The sequence below is a fragment of the Bison bison genome, unplaced genomic scaffold, assembly GCF_000754665.1.
Source record: "Bison bison bison isolate TAMUID 2011002044 unplaced genomic scaffold, Bison_UMD1.0 scf7180017864228, whole genome shotgun sequence".
Classification (NCBI taxonomy): Eukaryota; Metazoa; Chordata; class Mammalia; order Artiodactyla; family Bovidae; genus Bison; species Bison bison.
Genome location: NW_011494800.1, coordinates 5288875 through 5309307, shown reverse-complemented (window position 1 = coordinate 5309307; position 20433 = coordinate 5288875). Strand labels below are relative to the sequence as shown.

General features: G+C 44.0%; 1 protein-coding gene across 1 annotated transcript in view; it reads left to right on the top strand.

The window, feature by feature from the left end:
• Positions 1-17572, top strand: part of SCD5 (stearoyl-CoA desaturase 5) — a 108512-nt gene extending 90940 nt beyond the window's left edge. The window contains exons 4-5 of the mRNA XM_010845926.1: positions 11196-11428; positions 16071-17572. Of these exons, the coding sequence (XP_010844228.1) occupies positions 11196-11428; positions 16071-16261 (424 nt within the window). The 3' untranslated portion in view covers positions 16262-17572. The remainder of the gene's footprint in view (positions 1-11195; positions 11429-16070) is intronic.
• Positions 17573-20433: the final 2861 nt, after the last annotated feature.

Below are 20433 nucleotides of genomic sequence, written 5' to 3'. Positions count from 1 at the left end.
TTTTCCAAATTTGCTGGCATATTGAGTGCAGCACTTTCACAGCATCATCTTTCAGGATTTGGAATAGCTCAACTGGAATTCCATCACCTCCACTAGCTTTGTTCGTAGTGATGCTTTCTAAGGCCCACTTGACTTCACATTCCAGGATGTCTGGCTCTAGGTCAGTGATCACACCATCATGATTATCTGGGTCATGAAGATATTTTTTGTACAGTTCTTCTGTGGATTCTTGCCACGTCTTCTTAATATCTTCTGCTTCTGTTAGGTCCATACCATTTCTGTCCTTTAGTGAGCCCATCTTTGCATGAAATGTTCCCTTGGTGTCTCTAATTTTCTTGAAGAGATCTGTAGTCTTTCCCATTCTGTTGTTTTCCTCTTTCTATGCATTGATCGCTGAGGAAGGCTAGATGGTGCCACAGGAGACTCGTTTGGCCATGTATGCTGGGAACTGACTTTGGCCAACTCCAGTGTGAGAGGAGGAAGAAGCCCATGGGAATAGAATCCCACATCATACTAAATTCTACCGCTATTACGGACAAAAACAGCCATATACCACATCTGCAAGCTTCATGAATCCCTGATCCCTACCATTGAAAAAAATTTTTTTAATTTTGTATTGAAGTGTATCTGATTAACAATGTTGTGATAGTTTCAGGTGAACAGCAAAGGGACGCAGCCATACGTATACTGTATCCATTCTCCCTGCAAACTCGTCTCCCATCCAGGCTGCCACATAAGCAGAGTTCCCTGTGCTATGCACTAGGTCCTTATTGGCTATCCGTTTTAAATGTAGCAGTGTGTAGATGTCCATCCCAAACTCCTTAACTATCCCTTTCCCCTATCCTTCCCCCCGCACCCCCAGGGCAACCATAAGTTCATTCTCCAAGTCTGTGAGTCTGTTTCTGTTTTGCAAGTAAGTTCATTTGTATTTCTTTTCAGAGTCTGCATAGAATGCATGTCCTTTGCTATTTCCCCTCCTCTGTCTGGCTTGCTCCACTCAGCATGACAATCTCTAGACCCATGCGTGTTGCTGCAAATGACTTTATTTCATTTTTTTAACCCTGCTTCCTGCCCTTTTGGATGCCACAACAAGCCCCTTGCATGGAAGCCATGATGCAGTCGTATCCTCTTCCTGTTGGAATCCAGCAACAGAATTCTGTCAGTGGCTGGACACAGGGTGGAACAAAAGCTTAGGTGATACCACTCTGATCCTGAGAGGTACCTATCTAGTATTTCTAGCCGACCCACATGTTTTGACCACTCATTTTATCAGTGAAATTTATTTTCCTTATCGTAATTGCAAACTCTTTAGGGCTGGTTGGAGATAACAGTAGTTGAACTCTGGACAGACGTCTGGTTTATGAACTATGAGAGTTTGTCAAAAGCTAACTAATGAAGTGTGGGTTCCTGATGAGGGTACTTCAGATGTTAATGGACATCCCCTAGGGTGCAGAATAAAGTGTGCACACACACACATACACACACTCCTCACACTGTTTATGTTGAAGTATCTTCAAGTAAGTCACAGGCAGTATAACAATATCATTAAGTTCAAATACACACAATATAGTGAAAACTAAATATGGTGGAGTCTCATTTATCTGAAATTCAGCTATGCCATCATTTCATTCAACTGGAATAAAACCAAGAACCTGTGAATAAACAGGATCATCACAGTAGATGCTCAGTACCGATTCACCGTATTTCACGGAATCCTCTAACCTCCAAAATACATGTCCCCCTCTTTGCCCCCATAGAAAGAGATCTTTGAATAAATGTCACACTCCTAGTAATTCTGCATTTTCAGTCTCAGCCCCGGTTACCCTCTTTGGCCCTGGCTCAGAGCCTGTGTGTTCTCCATCTGCATGCAAATACAACTTCAACTCTCTAGGGTTTTCGGACCCTTCGCAGATTAAGAGGAGCAAGTTAGAAGGAGACAGGGAAGCTGCTGCAGGTAGGAAAACTGACAAACGGAAATGGCAGCTTTTCAGTGTACCTGAAAATAAAGGTGGAATCGGCAAAATTTAATAAGTCAATATAAGAACTCAGTTCTTATAATGACTGAGTCATATAGTAAGTCAGTTACTTGAGGCCAAGAGCTCTTCATACCTTAACAGACCCTGTGGGAAAAACAGAGTCTAAGGCTCACGCTCATTGTATCAGACATCTGTTTGGCAACATTACAGACGTCTGGACCTCCTCTTTCCTGAGGCTGAGGCCCCTCATTCTCGGCAGTTCTCTGCGCTCCAGCTGGTTTCCGGCAAGTTCATCCTGACAGCGCTATCCTTATGCCCGAGCCTCCTGCACTGGGGCGTCTCTCTTGGTGCTGGAGCCCGTGACACCTCTCAGCACCCATGTTGACAATCCAGAAGTTTCTGTGTGGTGGTAGTGGGGATGTGGGCAATGTAGGGCAGCTGGTAGATGCACTCTTCCCCCCTCTTCCTCCCAGAGGGATTGTTCCAAGTCTCGTCACCCATCTCAGCCACCAGGTTGAGGGGTCAAGCAGTGGCCAGCTCAGGTCAGCCCCCTGACCTTCCCTGCCGCCCACATTCTGTCTTCCCGGGACTGAGCTCTCCATATAGAGTAATTCATAGAAGCTTTGGCTTAAGACTTGCCTTTTGAGAAACCCAGGCCAAAATACTCATCACCATCATAGAAGGTCAAGTTATTTCAAAAAATTGATGGTAAAGAACCTGCCTGCATTCAGGGAGACCTAGGTTCGATCCCTGGGTTGGGAAGATCCCCTGGAGAAGGGAACAGCTACCCACTCCAGTATTCTTGCCTGGAGAATCCCATGGACAGAGGAGCCTAGCGAGCTACAGTCCATGGGGTCGCAAAGAGTTGGACATGACTGAGCAACTTTCACTGATTAAGAGGGACCAAAAAATGGGCACAGATTTCCACACACTATTTATTTGGCACATAGAAATTCCCATTAAAATTTTTTATTGTTTATTTTATTTATTTTTGGTTGCACTGGGTCTTGGTGGCTTTGCTCAGGCTTTCTCTAGTTGTGGCAAACAGGGATTACTCTTTTTTTTTTAATTTATTTATTTTAATTGGAGGCTAATTACTTTACAATATTGTAGTGGTTTTTGCCATACATTGACATGAATCAGCCATGGGTGTGCATGTGTTCCCCATCCTGAACCTCCCTCCTGCCTCCGTCCCCATCCCATCGCTCTGGGTCATCCCAGTGCACCAGCCCTGAGCACCTGGTCTCATGCATCGAACCTGGACTGGCGATCTTTTTCATATATGATATACATGTTTCAGTGCTATTCTCTCAGATCATCCCACCTTCACCTTCTCCCACAGAGTTCAAAAGACTGTTCTATACATCTGTGTCTCTTTTGCTGTCTCACATATAGGGTTATCATTACCATCTTTCTAAATTCCATATATATGCGTTAGTATACGGTATTGGTGTTTTTCTTTCTGACTTACTTCACTCTGTATAATAGGCTCCAGTTTCATCCACCTCATTAGAACTGATTCAAATGTATTCTTTTTAATGGCTGAGTAATACTCCATTGTGTCTATGTACCACAGCTTTCTTATCCATTTGTCTGCTGATGGACATCTAGGTTGCTTCCATGTCCTGGCTGGGGGTTACTCTTCATTGCAGTATTCTGGCTGCTCATTGAGGTGGCTTCTCTCATTTTGAAGCATGGGCTCTAGGGCTCTAGGGCTCTAGGGCTCTAGGGCTCAGGCTCAGCAGTCATGGTGCACAGGCTCAGGTGCTCCATGAGCTTAGGTGCTCCACGGGTTTGTCTGCTCCACAGCATGTGGAATCTTCCTGGACCAGGGATCGAACCCATGTCCCCTGCATTGGCAGGTGGATTTTTAATCCACTCTGCCACCAGGGAAGTCCAGAAATACCCATCTTTAATGAGGTATAATTGACATAACATTATATTAGTTTCAGGTGAACAACATGCTTCAGTATTTGTAGATACTACAGAATGATCACCACAGTAAGTCCAGTTAACATGCCTCACCATACATAGTTACAGATCTTTGTCTCATGATGAGAAATTCTAAGATCCATTCCCCTAGGTACTTTCGAGCATACAACACAGGTATGTAACACAGTTTTATTAACTATAGTCACCATGCACATTATAGACCCAGGACTTACTAATTATAACTGGAAATGTGTGTCTTTTGGCCCCTTTCATGTAGAAATTTCCATTTTGATTCAGATTCCATCTGATGGAACTCCATCTTATCCTTTGCCACAAACAATTTAAAAGAAAGTAGGGGTAATTAAACATTTATACCTTCAGCTAGCAAGAAAACTCAGCTGTCTAAACTAGTTGTCTTCTTGAGTCTTGACAGCACAATTGTACTGAGGGGTATTGGAAAATGCAATCAGCAGAGTTGGGAGGAGATTTACCAGAATAGGCTTTCTTTCTTTTTTGTATTTATTTACTTTTGGCTGCATTGGGTCTTAGTTGTGGCTAGCGGGCTTGGTTACCCCACCGCTTGTGGGATCTTAGTTCCTCAAACAGGGATCAAACCGACATCCCCTGCACTGGAAGGTGGTCTCTTAACCCCTGGACCGCCAGGGAAGTCCCAGGATAGGCTTTCTGCAGCAAATCAGACTTCAGCTGAGTTCTGAAGGCCTGGAGACCTTTGGAAGGATGGTTCAGCTTGAGTTTAGGAATGGAAACCGCGGGCTAGAAAGCATGCATTGTGTGCAAGGGTGATACTTCTTCCATGTGGAATGGAAAAAACCGTGTTTTGTCAGCCTGTTCATTTTTGCGCGCAACAAGGAACTTAGTCAGCCCACCTAAATCAGTTCGTCTGTAGCAGTTGATATTGATCAGGCAAATAGCCAAAATTACTCCAGTGGCTTCTTTCTTGTGCAGAAACCAGCTACTGGTGAGTAACTTTTCATTGATAGAGTTTGGGAATCAACCTTGCTCCCTTGGGTGGGGCAAGAGGATTGTAGTCTTGTCACTTGGCTATTGTCCTTTCAGCACAAGATCCACGTGTGAGCACACACACACACACACACACACAGTGCTATCTACTGTCACCAATTCTATAAAAAATTTTACTGTTAAATAGAGAAGGGAGGATAATCTCATATTTTAAAGGACCACTCTTAAAAACATTCTTTTACTACATCAAAGGACCACTCTTTAAAATGAATTAAATTTTTCTTACTTAAATCTTAGGCCAGATCCTAAAGGAAACAGAGAAAATAAGACTTAAATAACAACAGCATGATCAAAGCAAAAAGTAGTAACCTAACATATTGGGCTTTCATTCTTTTGGGAATTGAATATCTCTTTGAGAATTTGATGAAAGCTGTGGACCTTGAACCCCAGAAAAATGGGAATACAAAAAAAAAGTTTGCATATAATTTCATGGGTCCCAGATTAAAGAAAATGGTTATGTCTTCCCCTGTGATATTCAGTTTATCTCAGATAGCAAGAGTCGAGGTGGAATGCAGTTTTAAGGGTGCAGTCTTAAGAGAGAAAGTAGATGTGCAGTGACTTTGTTTTAAAGTTATTTTGTAAATAATTGTAATTGTTCATCTTAGTCATCGTATTCTGTTACCATCAGGAGTTAATCTGTTATTCTTATAATTTATTGAGAATGATTGGTAACTAATTAGGAAGGGAGGGAGTAGAGTTGGGGGAAGGAAGGACAGAGACGAAAAATCCTCAAGAGAGACACAGATTGACATAGTGTCTAATCAACTTAAATTTCTAAAGGAGACTGGAGAAACCCTAAATATCAAACAACTGAGGGTGAACTGACTTAATTTTTTTTTGGCCAAAGACAGGTGGATTCCTGTCATGCAAGTCAACAATTCAGCTACTTATTGGGCACCTGCTGTGTTAACCAGCATTTTGTGTTCAAGGAACTACAAATGATGTGAATTAGATCAAGACAAAGCCTAACCTCAAAGAATTCATCCTGCGCTCATTATGATGGAATCAAAGCTTTGAAAAGGGAAAAGTCCTTTTAACCTTCCTTCCATGGTCTTAGCAATCAATATGTCTGGGCATTTTTCTTCAAGTCCTTCATTGTTAATGAGGTAGGGTTAATGCTCTTTTGTGTTAAAATTCTGCAGTGATGGTGTTTATCTTTTGAAACGCTGCTTAGTGAGCTCATGCAAGCTGTTTGTACAAAGACAAATTAAAATCAAGTAGATGGATGCAACTAGCCTCCACATTCAGACCTCAAAAGCAAATAAAGCTGTAGTCGGAGAGAAAATAAAAATGTCTTTTTTCCCACACGTTGCAAGTTTCCGACAGAGATGCTTTCGTGGAGAGGCTGGTTGCTATCTCTGGTTCCTCCATGGGAGGAATTATCCAGGATATGGGAATTATGCATCTAGGTAGTCTAGTTAAAGGTTTTCTTCTAAGGGAATGCTTATTGTGAAGTAGCACAGAGAAAGTGATGTCAAGACTAACTGAGGGTCAAAAACAAATCTGGAGTGATTAAAACTTTCTGAAAATACTTCAAATGCAGCCATCATGAAACACTCTCATTTAAAGACACTGAAGCATCCGAGAAGCAGGCTCCAGGGTACAGCGGTGAAGCCTCTTTTCAACTTAATTCAGAGAGTCTGGAAGATTTTCTGAAACCCATCAATGGGCTTCTGTCTTCAGATCTGCCTCCAAACAATCACATATTCCACCTCCTGGTGGTTGATAACAGAGGAGACAAAGGAAGGAGGGAATGGTCCGTTCATTTAACCAGCTGCCAGGGCAGAACATCTGTCCTCAAAATAAATGTTTGTTGTAAGCACCCAGATGATTTTGCCTGGTCCCCTACAAGATGCGAAAATTGCAGGGAAGATGAATTTCTGACTTGGCCGTAAGTGGAATCACAGAAGCAAACATGTTTAATCAAGATGCCAGTGACGGCTCATCCCTCATCATTACGATACATTTGAGGACTGTAATTTCTCTCTCATGCATTATATTTGCTTCTTTTCACATTTCCTGAGCTGACTCTGTTTGGAAGTCAGCAGGTCATTTCCCCTTCTTTCATGCTCTAATAGATTTCACTCTCAAGATCTCACACCCCAGCAGCACCGGACTGCTGTGCAAGAGTTACTCAAGGAACAAGAAATGCTTGCAGAGAACAGCAATTTCGTTTTCATCTGAAGAAAAATGAGAGTTTTAAGATGTTTATCACACCCAGATATATATATATATATATTCTCATATATATATGAGAATCCCTGATTCTTCTCCATATAAAAAACTTTTGGTCTCAAGGCCTTTAATGTTTCAATTCTTATTGTGATCCAGTTTATTGGAATAAGGATATTCTTCAAAGCATTGAAAGGTTAGGGCCTGTGTCAATATCTGTGTCCTGTAATCAAAGCCTCCTTGGATGGTAGTGTTGTGGCGTGATGGCATTTGATGTGTGAAAATGGACTGCACGTGCGTGCTTGGTCACTTCAGTTGTGTCTGACTCTGCAACTCCATGGACTGTAGCCCACCAGGCTCCTCTGTCCGTGGGATTCTCCAAGCAAGAATACTGGAGTGGGTTGCCATGCCCTCCTCTAGGGGTTCTGCCCCACCCAGGGATCGAAACTGCACCTCTTAAAGCCTCCTGCATTGGCAGGTGAGTTTTTTGTTGTTGCTGTTTTTACCACTAACGCTACCTGGAAAGCCCAGTGGACTGCATATCTTGGGCTAAATGCTGAAAACCATCTCCCCACTTTGATAGTGGTGTCATGAGCAACTGTGAGATGGGAACTGAAAGGTTTCCAACATCTATTGTGGGCCTGGAAAAGAAAACAACGGTCTCAAAGGCTCTTGCTGAATCATCTAACTTTGGGGAAAACAAAACTGAACTTTAAGTCCTGTCCTGATGCTCCGGGCCAGTTGCATCTACCTGGGACTTATCACCCCCTGCCCAGAAACCTCCCACCGCCTACATCTGCCCGGGAATTACTGCCCCCTGCCCAGGGGACTTATCACCCCCTGCCCAAAATCTCCCACCCCCTGTTCAACTACAAATGCCATCTCAACTAAAAATTACCCAAAATGCCCCGCCTGACTAACGCTTCCCTTATCGCTTCCACAAACCTCCCTTTAAATATGAAGCCTCCCTGATCCCTCGCACGCTCAGCCTGGTTGGTAGGTCGACTGTTGCCCCTCCTTGCCTGAATACAGGTAACCTACCTCCATTGAGGTCGTCTCTCCTTTTCTGCCTTGGCCTGAACTATATCTTACATCCTACCTCCAGTTTAATGAGTGATATCTGAGCATAAGCTTCTAGGTCATTCTCTGAGCTGCCAAATATGCTACATTTTTGGCAACATTTAAGATTAACAGCCAGTCTAACAGGTTTGGTCTTTTCTTGGAAATGTGAGTGACTTCCTCCCTGTCTCTCTGTGAACACTTACAAGCTGTCATCTTAAAGCTCCAGGACACGCCTCCCGAGTTACTGTAAGGTGAGCTGAGTGCTTTGACTTTTGTGATTTTGGCTTAAACGTGTGAGTCTCTGGTTTCGGATCTATAAAGGAGAGCTACTCTTCTGTGGGTCATTCTCAGATTCATACCGCCCCTTCTCTCTTTCTTCACCCCTTTCTTTTTCTTTCTCCCTTGATGATTTTAGAAGGCTTCTCCTATCTCCTTTCTTTTCCTATCAGATAACTCCCATCTGAGTGTTCACACTGGTTTCTGCTATACAGCAAAGTGAACCAGCTATGTGTACACATATATCCCCTCCCTCTTGAACCTCCCTCCCATCTCACTCCCATCCCACCCCTCTAGGTCATCACAGAGCCCCGAGCTGAGCTCCCCGTGCTGGCATTAGTATTTGCTCCTCACAAGAACCGCATGTGGTATTGTAATTCCTGCTTGTGTTGGACACCTCTTGTGCCCACCTCACACTCCCAGCCCACCTTTTCACTCCTGCAGCTACCTGTGGCACAAGTGTAACTCACCAGCAACGTGCCCAGCCATACTGCCTACTTCCTGCCCTGGCTTCTCTGCCGCCCCCACCTGAGATGCCCGTGACTACACTCAGCCATTCAGACCCAAGCAAACCTGGAAGTGTGAGAGAGCTGACATCCCACGTAGACCCCTTGACCAAAGAGGAACTGGAGCCAATGGGAAAATAGTCCCCTTTTCATTCCTAGAGAGAATTCTGAGCTATCATGTGTCCCATGGAGGTCCCGCAGCAGTGGGCACCCACAGCTTGACTCTCCCCTCCTTTCATTTCCCTCTTCCCAGCTGCCCACTCCTGTTACTCGAGGTCACTTCCCCAAATGAACTACCCGCATATAAGCCCTTGCCTCATGCTCTGTTTGGGGAACCATCTCATTGTGTACACAAAGACTGGAAGAACAAAGAGAGGCTTGTTTTCCTTGAAGAGTCAGACCTGGACTCAGGTCAGATTTCTTCCACCTCCCACATCTCATTTCCTCAAGCTGCGCCCCATCCAGGTTCATACACGCGCCTTTTAACAGAGGCCTCCCATGAGCTGGGTCAGCCGAAGGAAAACCGAGGAGAAAACGGCTGTGACCAGGCAGCTTTGTTTTGTTTTGTTGTTTTGGAGTGGGGCAGGGGTTGGTTTATTTTTTAGCCAAACTGCACAGCCTGTGGGATCTTAGTTCCTTGACCAAGGATCAAACCTGTGGCCCCTGCAGTGGAAGCGTGGAGTCTTAACCACTGGACCTCCAGGGAAGTTCTGAAACAGGCAGCTTTGAACATTTTCATTTCACAGCCCCTTCATGTCCCTGCTAAGAGCCTGTGCCACACAGCCAAAGGTTTCACACGACCGGAGCAGGGACCCTTGTCAAATTTGTCTTGGTACCACTAGCCCTTGGGGCCTGGTATACAGGAGGTGCTCAGGAAACACTTGCTGGGTACTCAAGTCCAGCAAGCAAACTATTGATGGTTTATTTTTAATCTTTGCTTTATACGTGGCCATGTTTGTTCATATATTTGTTTATTTTTATGCTGGTTTGGAACATAATTGCGGATGGACAGAGAGTGAGAGGGTAACAGGCAGGAAGGCCAGGGGTCTCCTAAAGGAGGAAATAGCCTGCAAGTGTCAGACATTTTTCTCTCTCTTAAGCGGCAGGAGGAAACAAACTAGCGATATTTTTTCCTTCTCTATACAAATTTAAAAGGAGGTTTCTCTTAAAATACTGTGTTGCCATAATGACACCTGGTTTCACCTGAAGTTAACTATTCTCAAACCTAGAGATGACCAATGCATTTCTCTTATGGAAATGTTTGTCTTAAACTATGCTAACGTGCTATGCATTTACCCCAGACTCTTGTCTTCAAGTCGGTTCAGCCTCTTGGCTCAGAACCTACTTGACAAACCGGTATGTTATATTCAGATAGTGTTCCCCTAATCTATGTAAATGAAACTATTTGTATGGTGATCTGCCCTTCTTCAAGATTCAAGTTAATCATTTTATGGCCCAGGATGAACCATTTGGTGCCAAGATTATCCCAAAATGCATCTTATGGCTGAGGGGCCTGGTGCCTTTCTTACATTAACAGACGGCTAGTCACTATATAACATCCAGCTGAAGACTAGCAGGGGGGTACTCTTTCTGCCCCCTTCTGATGCCTATGTCAGAAGCTTTCTCTATCTCCTTTATACTTTAATAAAACCTTATTACGCAAAAGCTCTGAGCGATCAAGCCTCGTCTCTGGCCCCAGATTGAATTCTCCTCTGGGGGCCAAGAATTCCGGCGTCTTTTTTCATTCACCGACCTTTCAAGAACATTTAAGGAAGGGTTGTTTACCTTTTTCCCAAGCTACATTAAAACAGATTCACATGCCTGCAAAGTATTCAAAGAATATTAGATATTTTTTGAAATTATGGTTGGAAAAAAAACAACTGTTTGTCGGGTTGACTGACTGGTGAAAGAAATAGAAGCCATCAAACTGTGGCTTGTAGGACACACGCCCTGAGATGCGTGGGTTTCACCTGTACTGATTGTTTAATACTTGAAATTCTGAAGTTTGCAGCAGGTCCTACCACTTCCTATAACTTCTGCCTTCCCTAATTCTCAAGTTGGTATTACCTGCCTAGCCCTGGTAGGTGGATGGGTTTGTGACCCCCACACAGAGACACACATCAGGCTCCAAGAGCCTGGCATCATTCCTGACTCCCCCTGCAGCTTGCTCACTCCCCCCCACCACCGTCAACAGGTGCCCCGTGGCAGCGTGACCCCCTCCTCTTTCCAGGTACTACAAGATCACCGTGGTGCTCATGTGCTTCGTAGTCCCCACGCTGGTGCCCTGGTACATCTGGGGAGAAAGCCTGTGGAACTCCTACTTCCTGGCCTCCATCCTCCGCTACACCATCTCACTCAACGTCACCTGGCTGGTGAACAGTGTCGCCCACATGTACGGAAACCGGCCCTATGACAAGCACATCAGTCCTCGGCAGAACCCGCTCGTCACCCTGGGTGCCATTGGTGAGTGTCGGGTGGGAACCCCTGGGGACAGTGGGTGTTCAGACCTTCTTGGCTTCTCGGGGGTTTTGTGGGACGTGTCAGGAGAGGCAAGGGAGTGGAGAGGACTGGAATGAACTTGGGCTTTGGCGTTAGAATCCTGGCTCGTGGACAAGCCTCTTACTCTCTGGTTTACAGCTTTATTATTTGTGAAATGGAAATAGGAATACCTGCTTCATAAGGGTGTTACGGGTTTGATCCCTGGGTTGGGAAGATGTCCTGGAGAAGGAAGGAAATAGCAACCCACTCCAGTGTTCTTGCCTAGAGAATCCCCATAGACAGAGGAGCTTGGGGGGCTACAGTCCATGGGGTCGCAAAGAGTGAGATCCAACTGAGGGACTCACACTTTCAAGGGTGTTACGAGAATTAAATAAGATACTGTATGTCATCTGCTTAGTATGGTACCTGGCACATAGTAGGTAATCAGTAATTAGCAGCTATTTATTTTTACGCTAGCCATTTCCCTACTAAAGGAGGAGTCGCAGTTGATGTCGCTCTCAAACTGCCTGACCACTCTTAGCCTCAGCTGTCCAGCGTTTGGCTGACCATTTAAAAAGGCCCTCAAACAGAGGGATGGAGAGAAACGGGACCTTGACAATCTCACGGGTCCGCAAAATGGTTAAGAGTCAGTCTGACAGGCTTAGTTGAGGCTTGGTTCCTCTGCTCAATCTCTGGGCAAGTTATCTGGCTCCTCCCCACCTTGTGTTCTCATCTGTAAAGTGGAGATAAGAGTAGCGTTGACCTTCACCCGGGGTCACCATAGGATTAGGTTACCTAGTGTTTGCAGCAGGGTTTAGCAGGAAACAAACCTTCAGGGATGTTGTTTTCCTTACTAGCCTAATGGTCTTAGGCAAGTAACTTGTCCCTTCTGTGCACTTCCATCCTCATTTTAAAGTAGGGTTAATCACAGCAGCTAGCTGAGTGATGTGAGGATTATAAGCATTAAAACCCTTTGAAGAATGCAGCCCTGTGATTGGCACACAATAAGTGATTAATAAATGTTACCAGGACTTCCCTGGTAGCTTAGCTGGTAAAGAATCCTCCTGCAATGCAGGAGACCCAGGTTCAATTCCTGGATTGGGAAGATCCCCTGGAGAAGGGGTAGGCTACCCACTCGAGTATTCTTGGGCTTCCCTGGTGGCTCAGTTTGTAAAGAATCTGCCTGCAATGCGGGAGACCTGGCTTCAGTCCCTGGGTTGGGAAGATCCTCTGGAAGAGGGCATGGCAAACCACTCCAGTATTCTTGCCTGGAGAATCCCCATGGACAGAGGAGCCTGGCGGGCTGCAGTCCTTGGCGTTGCAAAGAGTTGGACATGACTGAGCGACTAAGCACAGCTGTGTCTTGATAGAAGCATTTCGGGCTTCTGTATAAGCTGAGCTTGAGCTCAAGACCAAACCCAGGAAGGAAGTTTCCTGCTGTTAAGTATAAACAGTCTCTGCATCATTCTGCAATGAATTTCTGCCATCATGGTGTAAGGGTCACCCATTCATTAAGACCCTAGGGATCTTGTGTTGACAAGAGCAATGTAAGTTGAATAAACACCAGATTTAGCTTTGGGAATAACTTGATAAGCAGAGAGAAAAGTGTGAGCTTCCTGATCCCTCCTATTGTTTTCTCTTCATCTCACTCTTTGTCTTCAGTAAGAATTGTGGTGAGGGAAGCCACATCCAGTGGTGACTCTGAGAGTGGACGAGAGTGGGCACCATGCATCTGTTACCACTTACATAGGGGATGGTGGGCCAGGAAACCAAGGAATGTGGCTATGACACAGGTCCTGAAAAACTGGGTGTTGGCTTGAAGGCTCTCAAGGTCTACACTGAACTCTCAGTCAGCTTTCCTGATAAAGGTCATTAGAAGACTCTTATTACATCAGCCATATGGGAGACCGGGGAATATGTTCACAGTTCTTTGAACAGTGCCTGTTTCTGAAAAATACGGGGAAACTCTACAACTCTAGTCCAAGAATGATGAGCGTGGAGGGACAGGGTAGAAAAGACCTAAATTAAAAAGAAAATCACAGACCACAGACTGATCCATCTGATGGACTCATCATACAGCAGAATCTTCCAAATGTGGTCAATAGAAGAACTGTATGATGACCAGTAGCCACTTAAGAAGTAAAGGAGGAATCTGGTGGTTCCTCAAATGGTTAAAAATAGTTACTATAGGATACAGCAACTCCACTCCTAAATTTATACCCTAGAGAAAAGATAGTGTATGTCCACATAAAAACTTGTATATGAGTGTTCATAGCAGCATTATTCATAATAGCTATAAAGTAGAAATATACCAGATGTCACTCACCTGATGAATGGATGAATGCAATGTGGTACATATATCCCATACCATAGAATTCTCTTCAGCAATAAAAACAGATGAAGTACTGATACCTGCTACAACCTTGAAAACAGTATACTGAGTGAAAGAAGCTAGTTGCAAAAGACTGCATATTATTTGATTTCATTTACATAAAATGTTCAGAATAAGCCAATCTATGGAGACTGTATTAGTAAAGATTCTCCAGGCAAGTGAATGTAAAATTTGCTCAGTCAAGTCCGACTCCTTGTGACAGTATATATGTGTGTGTATATACATAAGAAGAAAATGGCAACCCACTCCAGTATCCTTGCCTGGGAAATCCCACGGACAGAGGAGCCTGGCGGGCTATGGTCCTGGGGTCACAAAGAGTCAGAGATTATATATATATATATACACACATGGTAGTTTAGTTGCTAAGTTGTCTCCAACTCTTAGCTCCTCTGTCTGTGGAATTTCCCAGGCAAGGATACTGGAATATATATATGCAATTATATATATATATATATATAATATTGCTTATAATAAGTCTCTCTCTACCTATATATTGGGTATATTCTGTAAGATCATATGGAAACCTGACTGAACTTTTTGGCCAACCCAATATATATCCATATAGAAACAGTAGGATTTCTAAATCTATATAAAGGTAGATATATTCTGTTTCTGTGTGTATTTACGGGAACAGGGCAGGGAAAGGAGGAGAGATTTAGGATGAGGAACTGGTTGGTGAGATTACAGAGGCTGAGTCCCACTGTCTGCCATCCGAAAGCGGGAGACCCTGGAAAGCCAGTGGTATAATTAAATCTGAGTACAAAGGCCTGAGAACTAGGGGAGCTGATGATGCAGATCCCAGTCTAAGGGTAGGAGAAGATGAAATAGACATTCAATCAGTGTGTCTGGAAAACAGGGGGCAATTCCTCCTCCAAGCCTTTAAGGGACTGAAAGAAAGTGAATTCGATCAGTCGTGTCCGACTTTTTTCGACCCCATGGACTGTAGCCTACCAAGCTCCTCTGCTGTGGGATTTTCCAGGCAATAATACTGGAGTGGATTGCCATTTCCTTCTTAAGGGACTGGCTGATGCCAACTCACATGGAGGAGGACCATCTACTTTACTGACTCCACTGCTTCAAATGCTAATCTCATCCAGAAACACCTTCACAGACACCCAGAAATAAGGGTTAATCTGCGCACTCCTTGGCCAGTCAGGTTAACATGCAAAATTAACCATCACAGAGGAAGAAAGTAGGACTGGAAGGATGGGGGAATGGATGGGGCTCAACATCCATCCATCCTTGGGGAGTGGGGTTTCTTTTTAGGTAGTGAAAACGTTGTAAAGATCGTTGTGGGGATGCCTGCACAACTCTGCAAATATACTGAGAGCCATTAACTTGGATACTTTAAATGGGTGAATTGTGTGGTGAATTACATCTCAATAAAGCTGTTTGAGAAAAATGAAAAAAGATGTGAGACTCCTCCTGAAAACACCCCGGGGGAGGGGCAGTAAGGGAGGAAAAGTTACTCACTGCGAAGGGAAGGGTAATATATAGGCAGATTTTGGATATTTAAAGATCCAACTCCTTAATTCACTTACTTATGGGAACGATTATCATTTATCTCTTCCGAGCTTTCCCAAGAAGTCTTCCTTTAATCCCTTCAGTCGACAGAGGCTATTTTTCTTTCATGAACATTCATCAAAATGATGATCTGTTATCAGCTATTCGGCATTTAGCTTCTGAAGTACAGCTCTAAAGTCATGGGAGCATGTCACCAGTTCATGGGAAAATTCATCTTGAGACTTTATGCTGATAACTTTATTGTTATTTTTCTGTTCCTATCATTTGTCTAGCCAATTCAGTGAATGCTGCCTAAGGGCAGACGGCAAGTACAGTAAGTCCCCTACATACGAACACGTTCGATTCTGAGACCAAGTTCGGAAGTCCGGTTTGTTCAGAAATCCAACAAAGTTAGCCCAGGTAGCCATCTAACACAATTGGCTATATAATACTGAACTGTAATAGGTCTCTAATACTTTTCACATAGATAATACATACATAAAAAGCAAACAAAAAATAAAGCATCTCTAATCTTACAGTCCAGTACCTTGAAATGCATGCACAGTACAACAGATGGCATACAACACGTCTTTGCAGGTTTGTACATAGGGGACCTTTTGTAAGTTTTTTGTACCCCATGGAGCCTAACACAGGGTCTTGCAATCTCGTGGCATTTCAAAGCTCTGCAGAGAGGTGCCGATAGTGTTATTTCAAGCCTTCTTTGTCTTCCAGGTGAAGGTTTCCATAACTACCATCACACCTTTCCCTTTGACTACTCTGCGAGTGAATTTGGCTTAAATTTCAACCCAACCACCTGGTTCATTGACTTCATGTGTTGGCTGGGGCTAGCCACTGACCGCAAACGGGCAACCAAGCAGATGATCGAAGCCCGGAAAGCCCGGACTGGAGACGGGAGCGCCTGACTCTGGATCCTCCATCTTCGCCCGCTGTCAACGACGCCTCCGTTCATGGCCTTTGTTACTACACTTCTCTTGTTCATTGGATCGTGGGAGGGGGCGCAAGCTGGGGAGAGAACAGAATCCACGCAGTTTGGGGGTTTTTTTCGTTGGTCTCAAAATAATGTCAAGATACAAACTATCAATGAAAAGAATTTTTTAAAAGTCAGTGTAACTATGCTTTAACACTAGAACGCGGACATGTGATTTAATCGCTGTAGCTACAACATGTCATTCAAACATACATCGTCATGTGCTGGTACTTGTACGTGATGTTAACCCTGACAGGATGAAGGAATTTCATATTCTTTCAGTGTGATTCAGGAGAGCCTTTGTTTTCTGTTTTAAACCCAACCTTATTTTTAAACAGACTATCTGAAGGAGCAGAGAGGCAGGGTGGAAGACAAAAGAGAGAGTCTAAGTAGTAAGGAAAGAATGTTTCTGCTTTGTAATTATTGTGTGTGTGTTGTTGTTTTAAAGTAAGAAAATTGAAAATGTTAAAAAATGAGAATACAGGAAATGGCTCTCTTATTTTTTTGCCCTGTTTCCAGCTTGTTAATGTTCCGCTTTCTTTGCTTCAAGGGGTCTGTTCACTGCTCAGCTAGTTTTGTGTCCTGAGCTGTCCGTCCAGCTGACCCTATAATCAGTGCCTGTTTTAAGTGTTTGATTTTGTTCTCTTTGCTATTGTCGTTTTAAGGTGTAGAACTCAGAAGTGCCAGACATCAAGTGAAGCTCAAAGGAAGCTCTCATTTAAATGTTTAGACACCTAATTTATATTCTAATTGATCCTAGCCACTGGTGCATGTACTTTACCTACTCCTGCTAAATAAGCATATTAATTTTCCACACCAGGTCATCAGATCTGAATAACCAACAGTTATCTAGAACTCAGTGTCTACAAATGTTTCACCTGCATGCGGCCTTCATTGATTTTGCAGCAAGACATAAAGTGATCATTATGTAGCCTCTGGATTTTAAAAAAATCTGTGTGTTAAGTTGCCTTGTAAAGAGCATGTCGAATTAATGGGACAGCGTGCCCTTTGTGTTAGATGTTAGAGCAAAAGAGAGCCTTATAGTTTGGCATCAGAGCACTTCGAAGATAGTGCTTTGAAGATAGGGAAGATGTAGGATTTAAATTTACATTTTTGAAAAGAAGTGACGCCGGTAGGGAATTGTCATAATAAAGTTCTTCATCCAGCAGGTGTTTAACGGTGTTATTTTTGCCATTAATAATGTGTAAACTATAAGTGATTCACAATAAATGATTATGAATTCGTTGGTGTTCCTGACCTGATACTTAAACCCAGTTTGAATGTCCCTCAAGGGTGCCTTATGCTTTGTGACGACCACATAATGCACATTTGATTTGGGCTCTGGGCTAACAACAGCCCCTAAGACGGGACCTCTCCTATCCCATCAGTCTTACGCATAACCAGAGGGAAAATCAGCAGGTTTTATTTGGACTGTAGAGCAGCAGTCCCCAACCTTTGGCACCGGGGACTGGTTTTGTGAAAGACGGTTTTTTCACAGACTTGGGGGGTGGTGTGTGTTTTTGGGGGGGTGGTTTCGGAATGATTCAAATGCATTACAATTATTGTGCACTTTATTGCATCAGCTCTACCTCAGGTCATCAGGCATTAGATCCCAGAGTTTGGGGACCCCTGCTGCCCCAGTGGTGTCACTTCACAGTCACCAACACCTCTGCTTGTACTGCTTCGAGCTGACACGTGGGAACCCAACTCCTACATGTCATCAAAACATCATGAAGCATCCCTTCCTCCCCACAGCCCTGCCGAGGTGGGCAGATGGACTCAACTCTCACTCCAGCCCTGCCTCTCAGCTCTGCCCCATGCCATGCTCCTCACTCTCTGCCCATCTTTTGCCCCAAAGCAGTGCCCTGGCCATCAGCTGTCAACGTCCTAGCCTGCCTGCAGTTGAGTGGGAGGCCAGCTCTCGGTGGGGGCCAGACTGGATTTCATTCCTAAGGACTCTAACGAGGCATTGTTCAGCTGCTTTGTACCCTAAAGATATGTTGCTAAGACCTTGAATGCAGTGTTGGTAGAATGTAGATATAGTCCAAGACGAATCTATATCCACCTGAACTAAAATAACCCTGATTGGCCATATTTCTGTGAACTTTTGACCCCTCAAAGTACTAAACTTATTTGCTTGTCTATTAATAGAAAAGATTACACTTGGAATCTTTGTAATCTTCTCACAAAAGGAAGCTGTTTCACAGCTAATCCAAGTAAATCCAGAACCTCTGGATTTACACTCCTCCGAACTTGAGTGCCACGTTTTTTTTCTTTTTTCTTTTTTTAATCTATTTTGGTTGTGCTTCATGGAATGTGGGCTCTTTCTTAGTTCCCCAACCAGGGATTGAACCGCAGCCCCTGTATTGGAATCGAGAAGTCTTGCCTGCTGGACCCCTGGGGAAGTCCTGGGTGCCACATCTTTACCCAGGAATGAGATAAGGACTGCAATGGTTTTTTTTTTTTTTCTTTTTTAATCAACCCCAAATTACACATTTTATTTTTTTTTTTATTAGAGGATAATTGCTTTACAACCTTGCGTTAGTTTCTGCTGTACTATGCAGTGAATCAGTTATATGTATACATATAGCCCCTCCCTCTTAAATCTCCCTCCCACCTACCCCCATCCCCCCCTTCTGGTCATCATAGAGCACCAAGCTGAGTTCCCCATGCTGTACAGAAGCTTCCCACTAGCTATCTACTTTACACATGGTAGTATATATGTTAGAGAAGGAATTGGCAACCCACTCCAGTGTTCTTGCCTGAAGAATCCCAGGGACAGAGGAGCCTGGTGGGCTGCCATCTATGGGGCCACACAGAGTCGGACATGACTGAAGCGACTTAGCAGCAGCAGCAGCAGTGTATATCTGTCAGTTCTACTCTCCCAATTCATCCCACCCTCCCCTTCTCCCCTCCCCTACCCCCCACCAAGGACTGTTGATGGAGTGGATGAAGGTTAGAGCACGCCAGAGTCTTCCATACTCACCTTCCCTGCAGGTCTCTGCAGCATCTAAGAATGCAGTTTTCTCATCCGTAAGGAGAAGGGATGAAATGAGACTCTGTCTCAGGTCCCACCCAGCCCTAACATTCACTAGCAGCAGCAGAGACAGAAATATGCCTGTGTTCAGATTGCAAGCACCTCTCAAGCCTTTCCAGAACCTAGGAGGTCAAAATTGAGGGGAAATAATTGAGTCTGAGTGGGAAACCACAGACTGAGGCCAAAAGGAAAGAATGTTCTCAGTAAAAATAAAAAAGTGTACGTGTCTCACTTATTCCCAACACATAGTGAAGCAGTAAAAATAAGTATAACCCATGAAAAATAATAAAAGAAAGTACTGCCAAAGACTCCAGCTTAGTAGAGTAGTAGAAATAACACTGGACTCAGAGACCAGAAAGTGGGATTCCCTAGTGGCTTAGATGGTAAAGAATCTGCCTGTAATGCAGGAGACCCAGGTTCGATCCTTGGGTCGGGAAGATCCCCTGGAGAAGGAAATGACAACCCACTCCGGTATTCTTGCTGGAGAATTCCATGGAAAGAGAAGTCCAGCAGACTACAAGCCATGGAGTTGCAAAGAGTCAGACGACTAAGCGACTAAGACTTTCACTTTCAGAGACCTGAGCTTGAATTCACTTTTTTTTTCCCGAGATGAAACTGACATATAACATTATATTAGTTTCAGGTGTAGAACACTGTGATTTGATATTTTTATGTACTGCAGAATGACCACCATAGTAAGTCTAGTTAACAACCATTACCACACATAGTTAAATAATTTATTTCTTGTGATGAGAATTTTAAAGATCTCCCCTCTTACAAACTTTCAAATATACAATCAGTCAGTTCTGTTGCTCAGTCGTGTCCGACTCTTTGTGACCCCCATGGACTCCAGCACGCCAGGCCTCCCTGTCCATCACCTACTCCCGGAGTTTACCCAAACTCATGTCCATTGAGTTGGTGATGCCATCCAGCCATCTCATCCTCTGTCGTCCCTTTCTCCTCCCGCCTTCAATCTTTCCCAGCATCAGGGTCTTTTCAAATGAGTCAGCTCTTTCCATCAGGTGGCCAAAATATTGGAGTTTCAGCTTCAGCATCATTCCTTCCAATGA